Consider the following 23,206-nt stretch of genomic DNA (forward strand, 5'->3'; position numbering starts at 1 on the left):
GTGTCATCACTTACGCAGTCGTCTTTTTTAAATTATCAAATGATGCTGCCCTTTTACTTCAATATTCTATTATCAGGATTCGAGGGGACAACGGGCTGTTCCAAAATCCCCATACCGTTTTCTAACTTGTTGACTTAACAACTATGGGTAATTTTATTGAATTTTGATTAGTTGGTTCAATAAAGTGAGTGTCCAAACGTTTCAACCACTGTTTATAATAAAGAGACGGGATAATTTTGTGTATCATCATTGGGAATGTTTATCAATCATTGTCTTATGACCTTAGATCTCTGACTATTATAAAAAAAAATCCTCAGCCTTTCTATTTATTCAGCTATTGCGTTATTTTTGCGATTTTGAAAGATTTTCAGTTGTGACACTTAAACGGAATTGATGTGTAGCCATTCATTATCAATGTTAAGCTTTGTTTACATATATAGATATGAAATACCTCCCTTTGCTTTTCCTGTTTATCTATCTATCTTCGTATCTATCTTTGTACTTATCTATGAATTAAAATGTTTATTATTAATCTAGCTATTTTCATCTCTATTTTTTTAAAAAATTTTTACAGTATGGCTTCGAAACCGTTTGATATCCACTGAAAATCCATATATAGCATCTTATTACAGACAATTTTCAACGAGTATTGAAATAAAAATTATAAAATTAAAACCAGTTAAAATATTATAATTTTCCATTTTTATATTCGTAGAAAGCTGGATAAATTACGATGCTAGACATAGTTTTTTCGTATGGATGAGAACCGGTTCCTATCCACCGGATTCAAATGAATACGCGAAATAACTATAATCTATTCTCATATGTTTCTTCTTTCTCTCTCTCTCTCTTTCTCTGTATGAGTTATGAATTAATGAGTATTCGTTATGACACATAGTTTCCTATAATTATACATTACTCCCCAAAATCTTAACACCCACTAGGGATCTTCAGGGATAAGACAATGGAAGATAAATTTATATATATCCCCAAATGATGATAGTTTAAGATTTAAGAATAGTTATTATCGCATTGTAATATAGACAGCTTTCTGCAGATATTAAAATGAAAAATTATAAGATTAAAAACAGTTCAGTTGTCCCAGAGGGGCCGAAGGTCCGAACAAGCAAAACTGGTATAAATTTTATGATTCATATTTTAATATCTATAGAAAATTGTCTGAAATACGATGATATAGATGATTTAACTATGGCTGAGAACCAGTTCCAGCGAATATAAATAGGTTTCGAAGCCAAAAAATAACATATTTTTTGGCTTACTTACTTTTCTCCGTAGGCATCTTGTTATGACAAATGACTTTGTTAATTAAACTTAGCTTCTCTTCAAATTTTAACACCTGTATTACAATTTACTAGTGGATATGGCTTTATGGGTCTCTAGGTGCACTTGGAGGGCCAGGGGAAGTGTTCCACCCTTCTCTATTGATTTCAGTTTTAAAAAGAAGTTCTATGGGCGCCATATTTTTATATTTGTTCATTTACTTCATGACTTATTGAATTGTATAGAGACTAGCGGCTCCACCCCTGGAGGCCTCTAGGGGTACCTCAGTTGGTCGATCCCCCCCCCCCCCAACATTTAAATTTTAAAGAAGTAGACATAATTTTTTAAGGGACATAATTTTTTTTTAGGGGCGATTGCTCTTGTTGGTGTTACCTTCCCCCAAAAATAGTATAAACCTTCCCAGGACCTATGAGTAGCTACTCTATAAAGGAGAACCAGATAGGTTCAGCGGTTAGCAAGATCCAGGGCTAATTTAATGTTCTATCTGTCTATATTTTGTATCGATGTATGTCTGTATTTCTATCTATCTATATATCTTGTATCGATATATGTCTGTGTGTCTGTCTATCTATATATATGTATATATGTCTGTATGTCTATCTATCTATCTATTTTTCACAAATTAGGCTGGGGCCTGTCAGTTATAGTTTGTCATATCCTGGTCGTTAAAATTTTCCATGGGGTGCCTCAAATATTTTATAAAAAAAAATTCTTTTAATTGTTTTTTAAGATTACACAAAAAGACTTTCATATAGAATATGTAATAATAAATTGCTTGGTTGTAAATTTCTAATCACCCTAGGAATCACCAATTTAACTTTATAACACTAATTTGTCAAAATTGGGTAGCTTTCAAAAATATATCCATTCATTACAAGAATCTTTAATATGGTCTTAAATCGATAGGACAATTCTTACATATCTAAATGTGAAATATAGATAGATAAAGATCAAAAATCTTACATTTCTTAGGCCAGCCTACAAGTAAGGATTTTATGATATGTAGGGCATATGAAACCCTAACCCTAAGAAATTTTAGGATAAATTGAAGCACCCTAATAAATAAGGGAAGTGTGGGATGGAATGGAAACATATTTTCTGTAATTCTAATTGATTTGTATACTTTAATCAATTTGTTATTGAAAATTTTTTGGTTCAATTCAATATCTTTAAGTATGGTAATTATAAAGAAACACTCTTTTCTCGGCTTCTATATATGATTGACTTAATTTAATAAGAAAATTTCTATAATTAATGAGCTTTTACTCTTAATCTTACATTATGAAAGTCTTGATTTTTGGAACAAAAAGATTCGCCTCTAGCGTCTAGGGGAGAAGTCAGCGTTTAAGAGATCTTTTACACATACACAACTATCTGGTTTATAGAATTCTGCTTCGCTACTTATATCATTTTTGTTTTCATATGAATTTCAAAAAACATTAATTATATAGTTCATCTAACAAAAACAATTTATGATTAAAATAGATTAAAATTATTGAATTTATGTCCCCAATCCTGAAATGTGGGTAGGTGTTAAAATATTTTAGTTCTAATTTGAATGCACAATTTTACAGTAAAAACAAGGTCTGTAGAATAAGGCGAGTGCACACAATTTTGACAGTCGGGAGCGTAAAGCACGCGGAAAATTTGTTCATTCTCGTGATAATTTTTTACACCCACTTTAGATCCTATCCTTTATCATATTAAGTAGTAAGGTTTTTTTCTGAAGCTTAAAATCTGAATAGCTACTAAACAGATTGAGTTCTCTTATTCAAGGTAACTCACCTAGGTCCCGAGAAAAATTTAAATTTTATCTTGGGATGGTTTTAGGCTATTTTTATGCCCACTTCTTGCCTCTTTGAATATAGATCCCCTAAAGGCCAAGGGCGCAGTCGCCAGTGTCAAGGTTTGGGAAAGACTTAATTAAATTCTTAAACAGCTTCGCTAATATTATACATAATTGTCCATGTCAAAGCCCCTATATTGTTATTCAAGTTAAAAAAAAAACAATTAAAATTGTTATCTTAAATTATAACATTTAATTAAAATACACATTAGGTGTTTATTGATAGGGAATATTAGAATATTTGGGTATAGTCCCTTTCGTGGCAACGCTCCTTAAGGGGCGATTCTTCGTTTTTTTACACCGTAGCTTTTCTCTTATTTCTAGCCCCTGCGGGGAGCTCTAACCCTGTGGGGCAATCATCTAACCCAATATATACCTAACCTAACCTAAAATAACCTATCAAAAGCCAATTTAAAGATACGACGAATCACCCCTGAAGGGGCGTTGACACGAAAAGGACTATTCCCCGATATTTATCTTTCTCTGTGTTTCTTGGGTATTTATTCATTCTTGTGAGTAGTGGAGCTACTCTAACAAAGAGGAAAGTATGTACGTTCATAGGTCCGTTTTTGAACGAGTAAAAACAAAAAAAATAACTATTACTTTCTGATCTTACTGTTTACATTTTTGTTTCACAAACGCAGGCATTCGTTTTTTGTCAACCGCTGGGCCGATATGGTTCTCCTTTACAGTGAAGGTTCTGATATATCCAGAAAAGGTTTATAACTAATTTGGGGAAAGGATACTAAACAACATCCCAAGATAAATTCCTCAAATATGCCCCCCCCCCCTCCCATCTTGAAGCTTGTTGTTACTGCGTTAATTATGTATATATATATGTATATTGTTATTCTTGTTTAAGTACAAATATATGCATATGTGTTTTCCTTGCAATTAAGAATTTGAGTATTGAAATGTACACTTTTGGGAGTTTATTTTTATAATTCCGTTAAACATGGTCTGTCCATCCTTTAGTTTTTTAATTTAAGCAAATAACAATTGTTCTATCGATTTCAAATCTATTCTATGATTCCTGTACCAGTTAGGTAAACTTTAGAAAGCGTTGCAACTCTATAACTATTGTCAGAGAGTAAGTGCGTCCATTTAAAACATATTCAATTTAATTCCTTGTATGATATTCTTTTCGTCTGTTTTTTTTTGGATAATGATTATTCGGACAAGGTACACTTTTTTAAGCAAAGCATCAATTACACAAAATCTTAGTATGTCCTTAAACAAAATCCTGTATTTAGGCAACAAATTATGTTAAATTTTGTTTAGAATTATAAATCAATACTCTGTTTTTCAGTTCTGACACTCTACATTGCTCCTTGTCTTCCCAAATTTCCTTCAATAAAATTTGTCCTTATTTTTATGAAATTCAAAGCGCAATCTACGTTCGTGATCAAGGTATTTTTTTCTAACTATATTATTCAATTTATAAACAGTCGTAATTTACTATGTAATGCGACTTTTTGGGTGTCCTATCATATCTGCTAAAATAATACTTTTCTGGTTGGGAAGCTATATCTGGCTGTTTGTCCGTCCTGCTATGCTATGGGACATGTCGGTTGTTAAAAAGATAATAAGTATAAAATACTTTACTTGTCAGTCTGTTTAGATTTTTATTCGGTCATGTATGTTAACATCATAAGGAAAAAGGATAAGAGGATGAATACTCACCCCTTTTTCATGGTAAAATACTACTTCCCCATCCCTAAATTTAGAAGCAGACGAAAATCAAAAACCGCCCAGGGCTTTTTGTAAGTCAATCATAAATAATAATGTGAATAAAAAGAAAAGCGATATTTAGCAAACAGCCGTGGGCGGTCAGAATCAGCTGAATGTTCATTATGAAAAAAATTTCCCCCTTTTTAGAAATAGAAGGATTCATCTTTCATGAACAAATTTTTTTAAATAAAAATAAATTCTATGTAATTTTTAATTAAAACATTAAAATGAAAATATCTAATCTAATATTCTTGCCCTAAATATGGAAATAGTAAAAAGTAAAAAAATATTTTTTTTAATAATTTTTAATCCTCCCTTTTGAAAAGTAGTGGAATAGCAATAAATTTTAGCGCGGCAACAGCGCTGAGTAGGCCTCTAGGCCCACTGCCTATTTTCGTCTTCTAGTTGCTTCGATTCCTCTCTTTTATTTTTTTCTCTATGGTTAACATCCTTGTTTATTATATTTATTTAATTAGGATGCTGTCTAAAATGGTGCAAAAAATGGGGACAAATTTCAAATTGTTTTGGCGTGTGACGTCATACCCCCATCTCTTTTCTAGGGGGTTTCTTTCCTCTCTCCCTTTTCTTTCCCCTCACTTGTGACGTAAATAAACAGCCCCGTCAAATCAATTTGAAATTTGTCCCCATTTTTTGCACCATTTTAGACAGCATCTTTTCGCTAGTCAAAAATCTATATATTGCATTTTAAAGAAATTAATTTTAAAAGGCAAAAATATTTACTTCTCATTATACCTCTCTTAACTAATGTGCGAAAATGATCGCACACTATTCTTCGAGATTCTTGAAGACTATAAATATTTTGAGCATTACTGTATTCCTAAAGGTTAAATAAGGTTTTGATTTTAATGTAATGATACTAAAAACATGACTTTAAACTCAGATTTTGGACCAACGAGGACCACCCGTTGGACATCTTTAATATTTAAGGATCAGTCTTTAACATGTTGAAATTGTGCTATTGATTTGAAACCGTGTATAAAAATTCCGTTGATTTGAGTACGTCTATTTAAAAACTTTTTTAGCTATCCATTTAAGACATGACCTTGTCTGGGAGGTTTCTTGTTCGGTTCTGGACCACACTGCGTCATACTAGAGATTTGCCGTCGTGTCAGAATTGTGGTATTAGTAGAAAGAGTAGGGGGGAATGCCTTCTCTTTAAATGAGCGCAACTCATTTTGTTTGCACTGTTAGGACAGTCATAGGCTGTTCAATCAAAGGTTGTCTGTTAAACCATTCTATAAATAGAGAGTATTACAAGTGAAGGATTTAAAACACATCATTGTATAACATAATCATCAAAGCGATTATTCATGACTTAATAAGCAGTGATCTAAAGGAATAAGAGAATGGCCGATAAAATAATGTGCATCCCAAATAATCATACAAAAAATTACTCTATCTATACTTAGTGGTTGCAATGTTTGGACACTTAACATGATGATCCAACAAATCAAAATACAAAAAATCGCCAAAGTTGTTAGTCCAACGAATAAGAAAACGTTATTATAAAACTTTGGGAACTAGTGTAAAAACAGCCCGATGTCCTCAATCTCTAACAGTAGTATGTGTTAGAAACATTGTTTAAAAACTGGTAAGTTTAGACGGCACGTATTTATCAAAACTCAGATAGAATAAATTGTGGTTATTAGTAGCGTGGCTTCTCTGTAATCATAGGTATATATGTCCGTCTCATAGACGTCCAAGGGGGGGGGGGTAATGGGGCGATTACCCCCCCCAAACGATTTTGGGGGTGCCGTAGGGGGTATTTACCCCCCCAAACAATTTTGGGGGGGTAAATACCCCCCCAAAATAAAAAATCTCTAAAAAAAAAAAGAATTGCGCGCTTCGCGCGCATTTTTAATACTATATATTTGATAAAATTTAAATTACCCCCCCCAAAAATTTTACCCCGGGGGTAAATTTTGGGGGGGGTAAACTAAATTTACCCCTGTTAACAGATTTCAGGGGGGGTTATTACCCCCCCCCAAGCAAATTTTACCCCCGGGGTAAAAATTTTGGGGGGGGTAAAAAAAATTTGCGGCGCGCTTCGCGCGCCATTTTACCCCCCCCAAAAACGAATTACCCCCCCCTTCAAAAATTTTTACCCCCCCCAAAATAAAAAGCTTGGACGCCCCTGGTCCGTCTTATTAGTTAATTTTCTTATTAGGAACGTTTGTCTAAGACAGTACAAAAGAGACGTTTTATAAAAGTCATTATCAATTTAAAAACTTTTAATTAATATTTTTGTTAAAAAAAGAAGAATTTATAGTTGTAAAAAATTGTACATTTTTTCTTAATATTGATCATTTCTGTACTAAAAAATCATTTTAGAAATTTTTTTGTTCAAAGGCTTGCTTCGCTTGTTATGAACATAATTTTCCTGTTCAAACTTATTATACAGAGTTTAAGTTTAAGTGTTCTTTAATTTCCGTGATAGTTGCATAAATATTTTATATTCGCAATTTCATATATATTACTAATTTGTATTATAGATAAGCTATTAATGTATTCCCCTCCTCAAAACCTTTCCTGGGACCTTAAGGAATCTTCATTGTAAAGGAGAGTCAGATCGGTCCACAGTGGTTAGCGAGATCTTTTAGTACAGATTTTTATATTTTAGTGAATTTGATTGAACACCTTTCAGTTTAAGTATTAATGTCATATAATTTAATCTTTATAAGGCTTTTAATCTTAAGCATTTTCGTATATTTTAAGATAGCGTTTTCATTATTTTTATATAGTTTAAAATACAAGCATAGTTCTATGAGAATAGAGGATAATTCCCATTTTTTTTTAATCAAGTTATGCCTTTGTTAGCATAAAGATATATTCAGTATTCTATTTATTGAAGCAACGAAAAAAATAAGCTTTAAGAAAATATTCTTAAGAAATATTACAATATAAAAAGTGCATGATATACATATTTAATATTTTACACCGGATCCTAATTGGTTTAGGGAATCTTCACAATTAATGTCTCCCCATTCTGTCTCTTACAGCCTGGCGGACGGACGGACATTTCGAACTATAGAGTAGTTTGAGTACCAAAATGGTGTACTCACTATTTTAAAGATAAAATCTGCACCAATTTTTCTATGCGAATATTATGCTGTATAATATTTCCAAAAGTGTTCATAGAATGAAACAAATTCTATTTACTTTTAATTAAACTAACGGTTACGCCCCTAGAGGCCTCTAGGGTGGGTGGAGTGAACCTCCCCTAAACTAGTTATAAACCTTTCCTTGGCCTCTTGGAAGGTTCACTTTACATAAGAACTATAAGAATCAGTTCAGTGGTCAGTTAGATTCTCCGCTACACACACACACACAAAACACACAGATATACATCCTGTTACTTTTAGATAAGGATTACGAAACTTTAAAAGCCCTTTAAATACATATCATGGGAAGGATATTACACCCGAAGAATAACTGTTCCTCCTTCATATTAGCTGCCTCACAAGAAAACAATTTTGTTACATCGTTGAAACGTCTTGAATCTAAATAAGGAAGAATTGTCAATTTTTTACAACAGGTCCCCTTTCTTATCTCTCGCTCTATCCCTCTCTCTTTCTCTGTCTCTGTCTCTCTCTCTCTCTCTCTCTTCCTTTCAATCTAACTCTCTGTCTTTTACTCTCTGTCTCTGTGTCTCTCTCTCTCTCTCTCTCTCTCTCTCTCTCTCTATCTCTTTCTTTCTCTCTTCCTTTCTATCTCTCTCTTTGTCTTTTACTCTCTCGCTTTCTCCCTCTCTCTCTTTATTGTGTTCTTTCTTCTTCTGATTTTAATGTGTTCTTTTATATTTTAGCGGAGGATTGGTGATCTACGACAACATAAAATCTGAAACACAGGTACAATATTATTGCATGTAGAGAAGCAGGCTACTCTACAAGCAATAGAAGCTCTCTATAGTGCACATAAAAAAATTACGTCATACAAATGACCAACGATAGGCTAATACACAGATTAAATTACCAATGATAGGCCAGTATCCTTTTTTATTTGACCAATGGATGGCCAGTATGACGTCATTTTTCATAGTCACTATAAAAATCTTCAATCAAAAGTTGGTTGGGACATAAATGTAGGTTATTTTGAACACTATCAGTTGTGCTTGTTGCATCTTAGAACACAGAAAATTAATAAAAAATAGCATAAAACCCTTCAAATTTAACCAAGTATATAGAAGTAGATAAAAAAAATATCCATAAAGCATAAAAATCATGGATAGATAATTTGACAAAGTGAGTTATAGAGCAGAGGTTCACGTTCAGTGGTCATAAAATGAGAGAGGCGGAAAAGAAAAAGAGAGATAAAATAAAAAAAGGGAAGCACGAGACCATTGCATATGAGTATATAAATCTATTTTGTAGCATTTAGACTACAAGGGTTACAGAGATCTTAAGCTTTATCGGAACATTTTTATCTAGACTGTGAACATTTTGTACTGTACAATCCTGATTTTGGCGACAGCTGTTTTCTTTACCTCCTTCCTGGGATGTTGTGGTGCTATCAAACAATCTACATGTCTCCTATCCTTGGTAAGTGACACCTGGCGACTTAATTTTAAACTAAATTTATGCTGTTATACATCTGCCTAAACATGATGGGGGTAAAAACCATGCGGGAAAGTGATAAGTTCGAATCTCCACCCAAACTGCGTCTGCTGAACTAAAGACACTAAAACTTTTACCTTCTGCTGCTATGTCAGATGCGCGACTTTAATAGTAAGAATATGGAGAATGCCTTGGCCGAACAACAGTCGCAACTATTCCCATGCACAGTAAGGATTTCTAGACAAAAGTCGTGCAATCAAAAGGTTTAGTTGTCTGAATAAGTGGGATGTTTGTGATTTGGCCTGGCCCTTAATTCTGATAAAAAAATCCTTTTATCTTGTCTAAATTATGTAAATAAAGAATTACATTAAATTAATTTGAATATTTTCATTGTTACAGTTTTTCACAGTAATCCTTGGTTTCTTTATTGCTGAAATTACAATACTCATCTACTTCTATCTAAGGGTAAGATAATTTTATTTCAATTAATTCAGGGATCTGAAGGGATAAGACAATGGCCGGTAAATTGATGTACATCCCCAATGATGATAAACAAAATTACCCCTTCTATAGATTGCAATCAGTGGTTGAAACGTTTAAACACTTAACTCAATGAACCAACCAATCAAAATTTAATAAAAGACCCCAATGTTGTTAAGCCAACGAATAAGAAAAGTTATCTTAAAACTTTTTAGATTCAGTTCTTGGGTATGGTTTAGGCTATTTTTGCACTTTCTTATCTCTTCGATTTTATGTATGTTTAATCATTTGATATTATTTATTTCAAAGCTCACAACTTATACAAACTCCTTGATTTGGGTTTAAGGGGGGTATTGAAAATCTTACACCTGGGTTTTCAGTTTTTCGCGCAACCACTGGCAAAATCCTCTAAACGCCACTAATTTTAAAGATGCTTAATTACAGGAGGATGAACTACGCAGTCTGTTAGCCCTGAGTGTGGATCAAACTGTACAAGAAAAATATATTAATGGAAGCAGCTTGCATGGAAAAGCCTGGGACTATGTACAAAGTCAGGTACAGTTATTTATGGCATCGAATTATAGACAACTTTTCGAGGATATTAAAATGGAAAACTATAATAATAACTGTTATTGTTAGACCCGAGGGAACGAAGACCCTGTCTATTACAACTGGTATTAATTTAGGATTTTTATTTTAGTATTAGTAGAAAATTGTATTTAATATGATGCTATACATGATTTTTTAATATGGCTAAGAGATACGTTGACTTTTTGTTTTTTTTGCAAAAAAAAAACACGAACATGTCCTTTTGAGCAAATACAAGATTAAGATAACAATAATTTGCTGCTGTTTAACCCTTAAGTAAAAAACTAACCAAAATAGCAAATATTACACAAAAAAAAACTGCTAACAGCTTAAGAAACCAAAGTTCTTCAATATAATTCATTTTCGTCTGCTAACTAAAGGGTCCTTGCTATTTGGAGGGAGGTAACTGTCTGGAATATACATCTTTATTTTTACACTTATTTCCAGTAATGCATGGATATAACATACTTATAGAGTAGTATGCTACAAAAAATATATTTATGTAAGTTTACTATTGTAGTTATATAGTGGATAGAAGTAAAAGAAATCACATTAAAAGATAGTGTTTATTCAGTTTAACAAAATTATTAAAGTAGCTAGATTATGTATGAATGTCCATTGAGATATCTAAAACCACAATATATTGTTCTTCCCTTCACACCTTTAAAAATAAATATTTTTAAATCCAGTAATTTTAATTTAAGTGAACTAAGAAACCAGCTTTGAATGGTGGAGGATGTATCCCCCCCCAAAAAAAAATTTAAAAAAATTGTAGAGCCTATATTATCCCACCCTCCTCTCCCTTTCCCTTGGTATTCTATTTATACAGTAAAACTTCAAGATATTTGAATTTTTTTAGAAAATGTTGTAGAAACACTCAATGAAGCCCTAGTAAAGTAAAGTATAAAGAATAATAATAATAAACATAATAATAACACATTGAACCAGGGAGGGAGGGAACATTTGGCTGTTAATTACACTAGTCCCCAAAGTACGTTTTCTTATCTATTGGCTTAACAACTTTGGGTACTTCTTATTAAATTTTAATTAATTTGTTCAATAAGTTGAGTATCCAGACGTTTCAACCACTAATGTAGGGGTAATTATGTGTATCATCATTGGGGATGTATATAAATTTATCGGACATTGTCTTATCCCTTTAGATCCCTGATATTGATCACAATATATTTAAACAAGAATAATTATGTCCATACGTAGCGGAGCAACAAAATATATATTAACTGAAAATTGATACATAGGTTTCTTTACAAAAAAAAAGCCAATTATAATCTTCATACATAAAATTCACAATTATAGAGTATCTGCGCTACTTGTTTTATGGTATAAAGTCGTTAGAGGCTCCATTTAATACCTCATTCTTGCCGAGTATGGTAGGTGTCCCAGAATTAAGTGCTATTTTTGGATGTATTAAAATACTTGAATTTATTTACTTTGAAAGTTATATAAAATTAGCATATATGGATTAACCTATATATATCTAATCAATATATGTAATATGTATATAATATAGACTTTATTGAATTTATTAATTTTGATTTGTTCTCTTTGCTTTAGAAATATTAAAGACTAACGGTTGAGCCCCTATCATCTAGGGGCTCTATATTCGAAGGACAGGAAAATAGCCTAAAACCATATCCAAACTTTTTTTTTAAATTGAATAGTTCAGCAGTTAGCGATATCCCGTTACAGACAAAAAAAAAAGCTTATAACTTGATATTATAGGATAAAGGTTAAAATAGCTGTTAAACAACAGCTTTAAACTAAAATCAATGATTTTAAAGTTATACAAAATTTTATTTGATTAAGTTGTATAATATTTCATTTTTTATTACATCAGCTTATGTAATACCTAGCGGCTACGGCCCTAGAGGCTTCAATAGCTTTCTTAGAGGGAGGGGGTTATTTTTTATCCAGGGGCGATTTCTCTTGTAAGGGAGGAGAAACCCTCTAAAATAAATTTTCTCTGGACCTTGGAGAAGCTCTACTGTTAAGGAGAATCATTTTAAAACACTTTTTTGTTTTAGTTGGAATGCTGTGGAGGCGAGGGACCTTTCGACTGGGCTAAATCTAAATTTAATGGGTATCAGGTACTCTATTCAATTTATATCTATTTAATATATATCTATATTTTAGTGGCGAAGCTACCCTATAGTTCACTTTGTCCCTCAGTCTGTCCGTAACGCTATGGAGGAAACGTGATTTTCTCGGCTCCTATTCAAGATAGACAACTAAAATTTTTAGTGAATATTCCTATGACAATTCCTAAGAAAAATTTCAGGGATCAATCAATTTTTGATTCTACTTATTTTCACTAAGTTTTGTTAAGATTTGTGCATTAATTGGGGTGCTAGATCGATTCCTAGATTTTTAAATTTTCCTGATTCCTATTCAGGATTGACGGCTGAAATTATCAGGGATTAAATATGCTCATATTCTACATATTTCCATCAAGTTTCATCAAGATTTTTCTATTAATTACGGTGCTAGATCGATTTATATATTCGTGATTTTAAAAGGTTGCGTGATTTTAAAGGTTTCCTGTTTTACCTACTTATGGGTGTTGTCATCCTTGTTTTGATTTTATAATGAATGTAAAGAAAACCAATCGAGCCTTAAATTTCCCCCCAAATCAAAAGCAATAATACCCTACAGTTGTGTAGCTGAACTTTTGCCTATCCATTTTTCTATCTATTTACCTATCTCTGTGTGTGTTTATCTATCTATCTATCTACTTATCTATCTAGGAGGCTAGAGAGATTGGTATTGGGGGTAGTAAACCCCTACCATATAATATACCAGATTCTATCTATCTATCTATCTATCTACTTATCTATCTAGGAGGCTAGAGAAATTGGTATTGGGGGTAGTAAACCCCTGCCATACAATATTCCAGATTCTTGTTGTAGGTTAGTAATTTCGTGCTTTCCCTTAAAGTGCCCTGTTGAGCACAAATAACCCCCCTATCCCTCATTTTTATGTACTTTGAAAGTAAATTAGATTAACTAGCATCACCCCCCCCCCGCCCCCCCCCCCCTCCAACCTTCAAAATAGATTTTAATTGAAACCCCTCAGTTTACTCCTCACCCCACCAGTATCCAGTATTTACAATTTATTTCAAAAATAAGAAAGGGGGAAGGGAAGTGATTGACAGGGACTTAAAGGGAAAGCCCCTGTAATTTTACATATTTACAGACAATACCTTCCATCAGCAAAGCTTTATATATCCGAGGTCTATACGTCATAACATCAGTAATTTATGAATTCATTGACCTTTTTAAACTTGGGAAATTTTTTTTTAATGGTGTTTTTTTTCGGTTATTTTATATAATTTTTATAATATTTATTCAAATTCTTTTATGAAATTGACGTTTTTATATAAAGTCAAAAGAATTTATTTTTTTTATATTTTTATCTATTTTGTTTTTAATTCTATTTTAATTAATCTACTATCTATTTATTGTTTTATCTATCTATCTGTTTTTAGTGATTACAATATGACCTGTGGACACAAAATAGAATTTAATTATGATTTCTCAAACCAAAGCACATTTTTTAATCAGGTAAATTTTAGATACGAATGGCTTCGCCCCTAACCACTGAGTTTTAACTCCCCTTTTACTTTTTTGGTAAATTTCTTCACATAGCCTGAAACCTTCGTCTTCTTGAACAAATTCTAGACTTTTTTTTGAAAGTACGGAACTATCATACTTGATATTTACATGTTCTTAGTGGACATACAGACAGATAGACATCATGTTATTTTAGTATTTCGGATAAGTGTTAGCATGTTTACTTATGAAAACTGTAGACTGTTTGATAATAATCGTTGGTTTGTTGAAAAGTTTGGACATCTAGTTTGAACCAACGAATCAAGACTTCATAAAAAGTACCCAAAGTTTTTAAGTCGCCGAATAAAGATATGGACCATTTTATAAGAAAGGGTACTTGTATATTTATAAATTGCAGTGTAATGTCCCCTACCTCCCTGACATAGAAAAGCTTTACTCTTTTAAACAAACTAATACTTGGGATTTTTTCAGGGTTGTACGGATGCCATCTTTTTACTGTTGAAAGAAAATATTCTCTACATTCTTTTGTTCATTCTAATTCTTCTTTTTATTGGTAAGTTTTTTCAGTAGCGTGGATACTCTATAATTCACTTTGTCCGTCCGTCCGTCTGTAACTCAATGGGAGAAATTCAATTTTCACAGCTGCTATTTAAGATAAACAGAAGATTTTTTTTATGAAAATTATGCAAATGAACATCCATTTTATAATTTACTTGGTCAGTAGGTCCGTCAGTCATGCAATAAAAATAAAAGCATTAAACCATATGTTAAACATGTTAGAGATTTCGTGATTTAAAAATACTTTTTTGATCGCTGAACATCTGCACTATAACTCACTCTATCTTTTGTTCATTTGAATTATTGGGATTAGGTTTTTTTACTATACTTGATTTTATTTCATTTCAGAGCTTGTTGGTATGATTTTATCTCTATGTCTGTGTACCACCATAAGGAATTTACAAACTAAATTATAAATCTATCCATCTACTTATCTTATTAACTACCAGTCTATTTAGCTATATATCTTTTTCTCTATCTTGTGTCAATCAATCTATTTAAACGTTGAAGATAGCTTTAATAATTTTAAGTGAAGATACCTATGTGGATCTAGTCTATACAGAGTTTAGCCTGTCTGTCTGTTTAGTCTATACAGAGTTTAGCCTGTCTGTCTGACTAGTCTATACAGAGTTTAGCCTGTCTGTCTGTCTAGTCTATACAGAGTTTAGCCTGTCTGTCTGACTAGTCTATACAGAGTTTAGCCTGTCTGTCTGTCTAGTCCATACAGAGTTTAGCCTTTCTGTCTGTCTAGTCTATACAGAGTTTAGCCTGTCTGGCTGTTGGCAATGCTTCAAAAGACGTAACCCTTTCTTAATGTTTCGTGATTTTCTTCGAGTTTTTGCATCTCCTCTCTCTCTTCTTTTTGGTATGACAACTAAACATCTATATCTCACTTTGTTTTTTTATGCTTTACTACTTATGGATGTTGTCATCCTTGTATTTATCCCTTTACAAAACTTAAAATGGTGAGGTAATGCGTATTATCCATCTGGCTCTTTAAAACTATGGGCGCAGTCTATAATAATTTATTGAAGGAGTAACCTAATAAATAAGTTAATTAAGAAACTAAAAAATGTTCTAAAACTTAGAATAAGCTTGTTAGGCAAAATGATAACCAATAAGATAAGCAACAATAAAAAAAAATCATGGAAGGAAATAACATAGATTTACAATACTATTACTAGTACAACTAGCGGCTACGCCCCTAGAAGCCTTGATGTGGGGAGGATGTTGGTCCTCTTTCAATTTTAGTTTTAAAAAGAAAAAGTAAAAAAAATCGTGGATATTTTTCCAGGGGCGATATTCTTGGGAGGAAACCAAAATGGTTAAAAACCCTCCCTGAACCTATTCGAAGCTTCACTGTAACAGAACAGTTAAAAGCAGAATAAATTTTTCTTAAGATAAATTTGGAACAATTTATAAAATTTATAAATAATTTTTAATTATCTGAAAGCATAGATATTGGTTTTCTATACTTTACTCTAATAGTTAGAAAATATGGTTGAAAGTTTTATGTATATCCTTGAAAATTTATTACATAAACATAACCACGGTATTAAATTCATTTTATGTGCAAGCAACTAGATGAAAGATTTTCTTTGAGAAAAATGGGTTAAAACCGGACTAATACAAATAGCAAGCATCCTTGATAATGTGTACACGTACCCACCTTAGGGCATATTAAGTAAATCAAGATCTTTCATTCGTTGGCAAGAAAAATTTGAGACTTTTTAAAATATTGATAGGATAGTATATACCAAAAAAACCAAGTGTTAATCTACATAAAGTTTTCATAATTTGGGGTGTATGTATATCAATATAATATCCATTGTTATTTCCCTTAAGATTATTTGAAATATATACAAAATGAGTCATAATTAAAAATTTGTATCAATATGTTTATTTAGTCTATGATGCCAATGACATTAGCACACATTTTGGTTATTTTTTTTCATGTGGAGCGACCATAATTTGGCGATTTTAACATTTAGCAGTCCTAAAATCAAAAATTAATCTTGATCATTAGTCTTCATATTTCAGGGAATCTTTGTAATGGTTCTGGTTAGGCTTTATGCTATGTCTAGATATGGGTTAGGTCTAACCCCATAAAAGAGATATGATTTTTAGAAAACTTATGAGTTCCATTTTTAAAGATTTTTACTATTAGTATTTTAGTCAGGGATCTTAAGGGATAAGACAATGCACGATAAATATTGGAACATTATTAATTCAAAAAGAGTACCTAAAGCTCTTGAGCAAATAAATATGATAAGAAAAATATATTAACAGAGTAATTTACCCCCTGTGTGATTTTGGTGGATATTTGCATTTGTACTTTTTTAACTTGCATACATTTTCGGACTACTGAGTTTCTGTCATCCCATTTCTAAGTTGGTAGTTAAATTGATAGCATTAATGTAGTTGGTCTCATCTTTAGGCCCACCACCTCTATTATCATCTCAAAGCCATTCCCAAAGTCAACTGTTTAGTGATAAGGAACACCACAATTGTTTAGGACTACTCTATGATCAGGGTTTGTCCGCCTGTACGTTCGACATAAAGTTACTACATCTAGCAAAAGACAGTAGAAGTTTTGCTTTAATCAAATGCGGATAGCCCCCTAGAAGCATCTATGGTACCTTTTATCAGTTTGGTAAAAAGAATTTTTTAAAGGGGTTTACTTTTTTTGGTGTCGATTTCTCTTTGGAGTGTGGTATCACCCCCCTTCCCCTCCCCAAAAATAGTTTTAAACCTCCTCTGGACCCATGAGAAGCTACATTGTAAAGGAGAATAAAATCGGTTCTGCGGGTAGCGAGTTCCTTCGGTACAGACAGACTTACACAATTCCTGTTATTTTTTGCGTTTTATATTGGCTCTAGAACCCGTGTAATGTAAAACATAGAATATAAACACCTGGAAACTAATAAATAGTGGGTGGGTTTCAGGGACAGAGGGATAGGTCCATGGTGGTGAAACTAATAAATAATGGGTGGGTTTCAGGGACAGAGGGATAGGTACATGGTGTTGACACTAATAAATAATGGGTGGGTTTCAGGAACAGAGGGATAAGCTCATGGTGGAGTAACCAAGAAATAGTGGGTGGGTTCAAGGGACAGAGCGATAAGTTCATGGTGGAGTAATTTATAAATAATGGGTGGGTTCCAGGGACAGAGGGTCCATTGTGGAGTAATTAATCTTCCCCCCATTTCAAATATAAAGGGACATAGGTTCATGCCAATAGAGATTCAGTGTTAAAAAAAAAAATCTAGTCTCCAAGTTTTATTTAAATTTTTATTTTCTGTACATATTCTACTAGTTTTTTACTATCTGATACGCATCATCTAGAAATAGCCTAATATCATCTAAAATATAAAATGTAAAGTGGAATAGCTTAGAACCATTCTTTGAATTATGTGAAGTTTCCCTAAAATGGAGCAATCAATCAGTTAATTGGTCTGTGAGATCTTAAGGGACAGACAAAAAAAAACACTTTATTTGGACGATTTTTTTGGAAACTTTGTTTTAGTTATACTTAAGTTTATCATTATTTCAAGAGCAAACCTTCATTAAAAATGTCCAAAAACCTGTTATCTAATTTTATACATTTATGATACACTTTTAACTTTTCCTATTTTCCAGATGTTTTTTAGGCATATTTAGAGCTTGTGAAAAATCAACTTTTACAGTGTTCTATCAATAAATCTAAAACATGTTGGCTTGGGGTGGTTTTACTATAAATTTGGCAAATTCTATCTTTAAAAAAATCATTAGAACATTCTGTTAAGTCCAACGTTTCTAAAACTCTGTATTTAAATATCTGTCCGTCCGCTGTACCGTATTGACACCAACGCAAGTTTCAAGTCATAGTTTTGAATTTGTTGGGATAACTTTTGAGGTGTTCATACTTTTTCGCAAAAGTTTTCAGAATTGTAAGCGCTAACCTAAAAATCTTTACAAGAATTCAATTTACAAGAATAAGATACAATGATTGGACATCATATAATGCATTTCCTTGGTCCTATAAGTGACAAATGTCTGAGTGGACACTTAACCTAACCTAACCTATTTCAACCATCTTATAGTTTTTTTTTTAAATAACTAACCTCTGCAGGGGGCTTATTTGTATAATCATATCTTTACTTAAGCTAACCAGTAAAGAAATACTGAATTAACTTAATATTTTAGACACTCCTGTGTTTGACCTGGAACCATTTAATTTCCTGATGTTCTCATGTACAAAATTCTGCCTTTTTTAGTTGTTGATTATGAATATTATTATAAATTTAAGCGCTGTTTTCATACTCAGTTGCTATTCGCAATCATTATATTTGCACAGATGACATTTTTGCGGAGTTGGTATAACACCAATTTCAGGGGTGGATGAAAAATAGCAAGATAAGATTTATAATTCTTGTCTGCCAAAGTTGATAACAATGACCAAGAATCCGAAGTCAACGCAAATACCCAATATTGCAGGAAAAAATCAGCAGCTTATATGTTCTATTCTTCGAAACTCAAAGAGGAATAAAGTATATTAGGACTTATAACTACTTAAAGTTGCTTTAAATAACAGTATCCTTTTTGTCGAATTGCAATTTTTTCATTTATTTCGAATTTTCTTGAAGTTGACATATTACCGTTTTCTGGCATATTTAACTATTATAAAACATTATTACTATAGCCGTTTTCTAAAATTATATATAATTAAAATGAGATCGAAATAGACTTTAAATATTAAACTTGTATTTCTTTCCATATTAAAGTCGCACCTTTAATTTGATATGATGTTGACTGTAAAGAATTTTAACATAAAATATCTCTCTTCTTTTTTGGCATATCAGTCTGTCAGCAGGGATAAAGCACTTAAAGAAAAGTTAATTTTCAACAAAATGTTTTCTATAACTGCATATATTCATATCACACAGAATTTCAATTTCAGGAAGGCATTAGACAACATTGAATGAACTTTTGAATTGTATGACCTTTCTCTGTGAGTCCTTATACTGAAAATGGGGTGTTAGTTGTACTTTTTTTGCGCCAAGGTAGTTACTTACCCTTACTAGCATTGTTATTCGTCTGATAAAGCAGCAATAGGGAATGTTTAAATTTAAAAGCTAAGTAATTATTTTCATCAATTTGCATATCCCCCATCCATGTAAGTCTAAGCCATATAATTTTGTTCAATTTTGTACATAAACTATTTTGGAAAAATTTTCACAACTTTTTATTTTGTATATTAAGATTTTATACTTTTATATGTAATATGGTTAAATATTCAGCTGTTTTCCTAAATATGTCTAGTCGAGCAATTTGAAATATGGGAGGGGGGCGTAGCTTTTCGTTTCTTTCAATGTAAATTTAGTTCGGGTTAGGTTGGGTTATTTTTGGTAATACTACTGAGTTAAGGCATCGCAGGTATAAGCCCCTTTGGGGATTAAACATACAAAAATTAAACGCTTTAGTCTAAATATCATAAATATAAGAATTACAGAAAAATAGAAGTAAATTGTATTTGTAAAGATGCTACTTAATTCTAAGATACAAATATCAAAGAATGTTTTTATGCTTTAAAATAGCAATTAGTAGGAAAAAAAACATTTATTATTTGACCGCGAAAAAAAGCTGCAAAACATATTTTAGAAAAACAAGGATTACAACATCCGAAAGAAGCGAAGCACAAAAAAAATCATAAATGGACAAATGGACAACTTAAATAAACATTCTATATTTTTAAAAGTACAGTAAATTGTATACAATTAATAACAATTGAATTATTATTACTTTTTAGATCCAAGCATTTATCTTATCTCTTAGAATAAAAATTAACAGAGATAGACATACAGACAATAATATCTTTAATATTACTATAAAGTAGCTGCGCTACTAAAAATGCTTAAATGAATTAGAAGAATTTTAAGCTTTTCTTAAACATTCTTTTTCGTCTATAGGTCAAAGGAAAGCGTTAAAAAACCTAAAACAATGCCCAATACAAAATAGAAGATAATGTAAAAATGATTTATATGACTTTTTAATTTTTCATAATAGGGAAATAATAAATATTCCTAACTTGACATTGCTGCGCTACATATTTTGGGAAAGGTAGGTTTCGGGTAAAATCCGTAAAGGTGTGTGTTTTAAGGCTTAAAAATAGTAGTAGAATGTTAGTATTCACTAAATATGTGTATTTCTTATTGAAAAGAACTATAGACGAAAAAAAATTTTTTAAGTTAACATGAATTTTTAACGTTCTACTACTGTTTTTAACACATAACCATTACGGATTTTACCCGTTACCTACCCCTCCCTTTGTCCTTATTTATTAATCTAGTATTTATAGCTGGTTATTGCTGCGCTACTTCTAGACAATATTGTCCTTATTTAAATAACATTTAAAGACTTGGGAGAAGAAAATATAAGTCAATGTTTGTTTATGTTTTCTCAGGGTTCAGGGATACCCCCTATGCGATTATTTTTTTTTACCTAATTATTATTTTGTTCAAATGATTACTTTTTTAGCTAGTAATTAGGTGCTTACCCTCAAGTTCCTATTATGCATATAAACCCCTACCCCCCATTATTATTTTTCTTATTGCTATGCCTGACGATTGCGTGGATGCCTTACCCTGCATGGCTACCCAGTACCCAATATTAGCTACCCTAACCTGACCTAAAGTAATAAACCAAGAAATTAAAAACTACAACCCCCAATCCCCCTCTTATTAAAAATTCTACTTGGTGCTGTGAGGGATACACCGGGGAAATAAGGGTTGTAGATTTGTTTGATAATTAATGGCCTCTCCCTCCCTGGTGTTTTATAGATTTAGGTCAGTTCGGAATACAAAAGAATATATAAAGTTAATTTTTAAATCAGCCAATGAAAAATTAGTATTAGCATAATTTTATATATTATAAAAATACTTTATTCAGCACTAGTAACCTTTAAAAAATATTTTTTCGTGTATTTACATAAAAATTTAGGTCAGGATAGGTTCGGTTATATTGGGTTCTGGGTGGCTATGCATGGCTATAGAGCATAAGAAAAAACTATCCCCCTCATTTTATTTTTTTTAGAAATAAGGGGGTAAATTATTAGTCCCTAACCCTTGGTATGAAAGCACCTATAAGTCAGTAGTAAGTTTTTTAATAGGGAAATGACACAGGAACTTAACCCAATAGATATTAGCTACCAAGTACATAATTTTACCTAAGGTATCTGTTGAAAGTTTAATTTAACATATAGTAACCTATTTTTAAACAGTAATTGGTTTATATTTGACAAAATATGGTTACTTAAAAAAAGTTGCCAACAATCACACCCTAAGAAAAACTATTGTATTAAAAATACTTTGCCTGGGTAAAATAAAACAAAATATTAGAACAATTTATTAGATTCTTCATGTTCTCTATGGGGGTAAAACAATTCATGTTCTCTATGAGGCTAAACAATATTGTTAAATTCAGCTCTTTTGTAAAAACGCCGCAAAGGAAAAAGAATACTTTGAAAATTTTCTAAATGTTATTGCTACTACAATTCTTTTGCTGACCTTTTGTCTATTCATTTCATCTATCTATCTATCTTTCTATTCATCTATCTGTCTATCTATCTATCTATTTATTTATTTATCTATCTATCTATCTATCTATCTATCCATCCATCTATCTATCTATCTATCTATCTATCTATCTATCTATCTATCTATCTATCTATCTATCTATCTATCTATCTATCTATCTATCTATCTATCTATCTATCTATCTATCTATCTATCTATCTATCTATCTATCTATCTATCTATCTATCTACCTATCTATCTATCTATCTATCTATCTATCTATCTATCTATCTATCTATCCATCTATCCATCTATCTAAATAATTATGTTTGTAAATTAACAGAAAGATTGAGAGAAGAAAAACCTAGTTTATTTTAAGTTTTTATATTTCTTATTCATTTTGTAATATTGTAATTTTTTCTTTTTGTAAATAAATGTATGTTCGATTTTATATGGTTTTAAACGTGAAGCTTTTCTATAATTAGGATCGGTCCGTCCGTTAGTCAGTAACGGATAGCTTTTATCGTTAATTTCAGTTTCAATCTTGGCATGGTAATCCCTGTATAAGTTAGGTACAATTTTATAAAGTGAAGCAACTCTAAAATCGTTACCAGAGCATTTACAACACGCTGATTTTAGAATTTCTGTACAATAATTTTAGTAATCATTTTGATCTGTTTTTTGGGTGATTACTAGTACAACAAGGTATAATATTTCAACCAATGAATCTCTATAATCAAGTCCTAAAAATGTCTTTACACAGTGTTTAAACAATCTTGAAACAAAATATGTAATTTTGTTAAAAATCGTCAATTTATATTCTGCTTAATATGTTATTTTTTAAAAACTTTGGCGACCAGATAATTTTCAGTCAAACGTCTATTTCCTCCCTGCTTTTAAGCCTTAATTAATGCACAAGGGGTTAAATTTAACCTACTTACATAAGTTATCCTTTCCCTTTCCATATTAGAGATACAGGGAAGG

The 23,206-nt window shown here is 31.7% G+C and overlaps 1 protein-coding gene across 1 annotated transcript in view; it reads left to right on the forward strand.

Annotated features, from left to right (window-relative positions):
• Positions 1-22,669, forward strand: part of LOC145333900 (CD63 antigen-like) — a 30,098-nt gene extending 7,429 nt beyond the window's left edge. The window contains exons 2-11 of the mRNA XM_080179162.1: positions 8,706-8,748; positions 9,328-9,438; positions 9,853-9,918; positions 10,378-10,488; positions 12,567-12,629; positions 13,381-13,448; positions 14,027-14,102; positions 14,583-14,664; positions 15,018-15,061; positions 22,564-22,669. Coding sequence (XP_080035288.1) covers positions 8,706-8,748; positions 9,328-9,438; positions 9,853-9,918; positions 10,378-10,488; positions 12,567-12,629; positions 13,381-13,448; positions 14,027-14,102; positions 14,583-14,664; positions 15,018-15,061; positions 22,564-22,590 — 691 coding nt within the window. The 3' untranslated portion in view covers positions 22,591-22,669. The remainder of the gene's footprint in view (positions 1-8,705; positions 8,749-9,327; positions 9,439-9,852; positions 9,919-10,377; positions 10,489-12,566; positions 12,630-13,380; positions 13,449-14,026; positions 14,103-14,582; positions 14,665-15,017; positions 15,062-22,563) is intronic.
• The last annotated feature ends 537 nt before the right edge of the window (positions 22,670-23,206 follow it).

This window comes from Acartia tonsa, chromosome 12 (genome assembly GCF_053477335.1).
Source record: "Acartia tonsa isolate MP-2025a chromosome 12, ASM5347733v1, whole genome shotgun sequence".
NCBI classification, from domain to species: Eukaryota; Metazoa; Arthropoda; class Copepoda; order Calanoida; family Acartiidae; genus Acartia; species Acartia tonsa.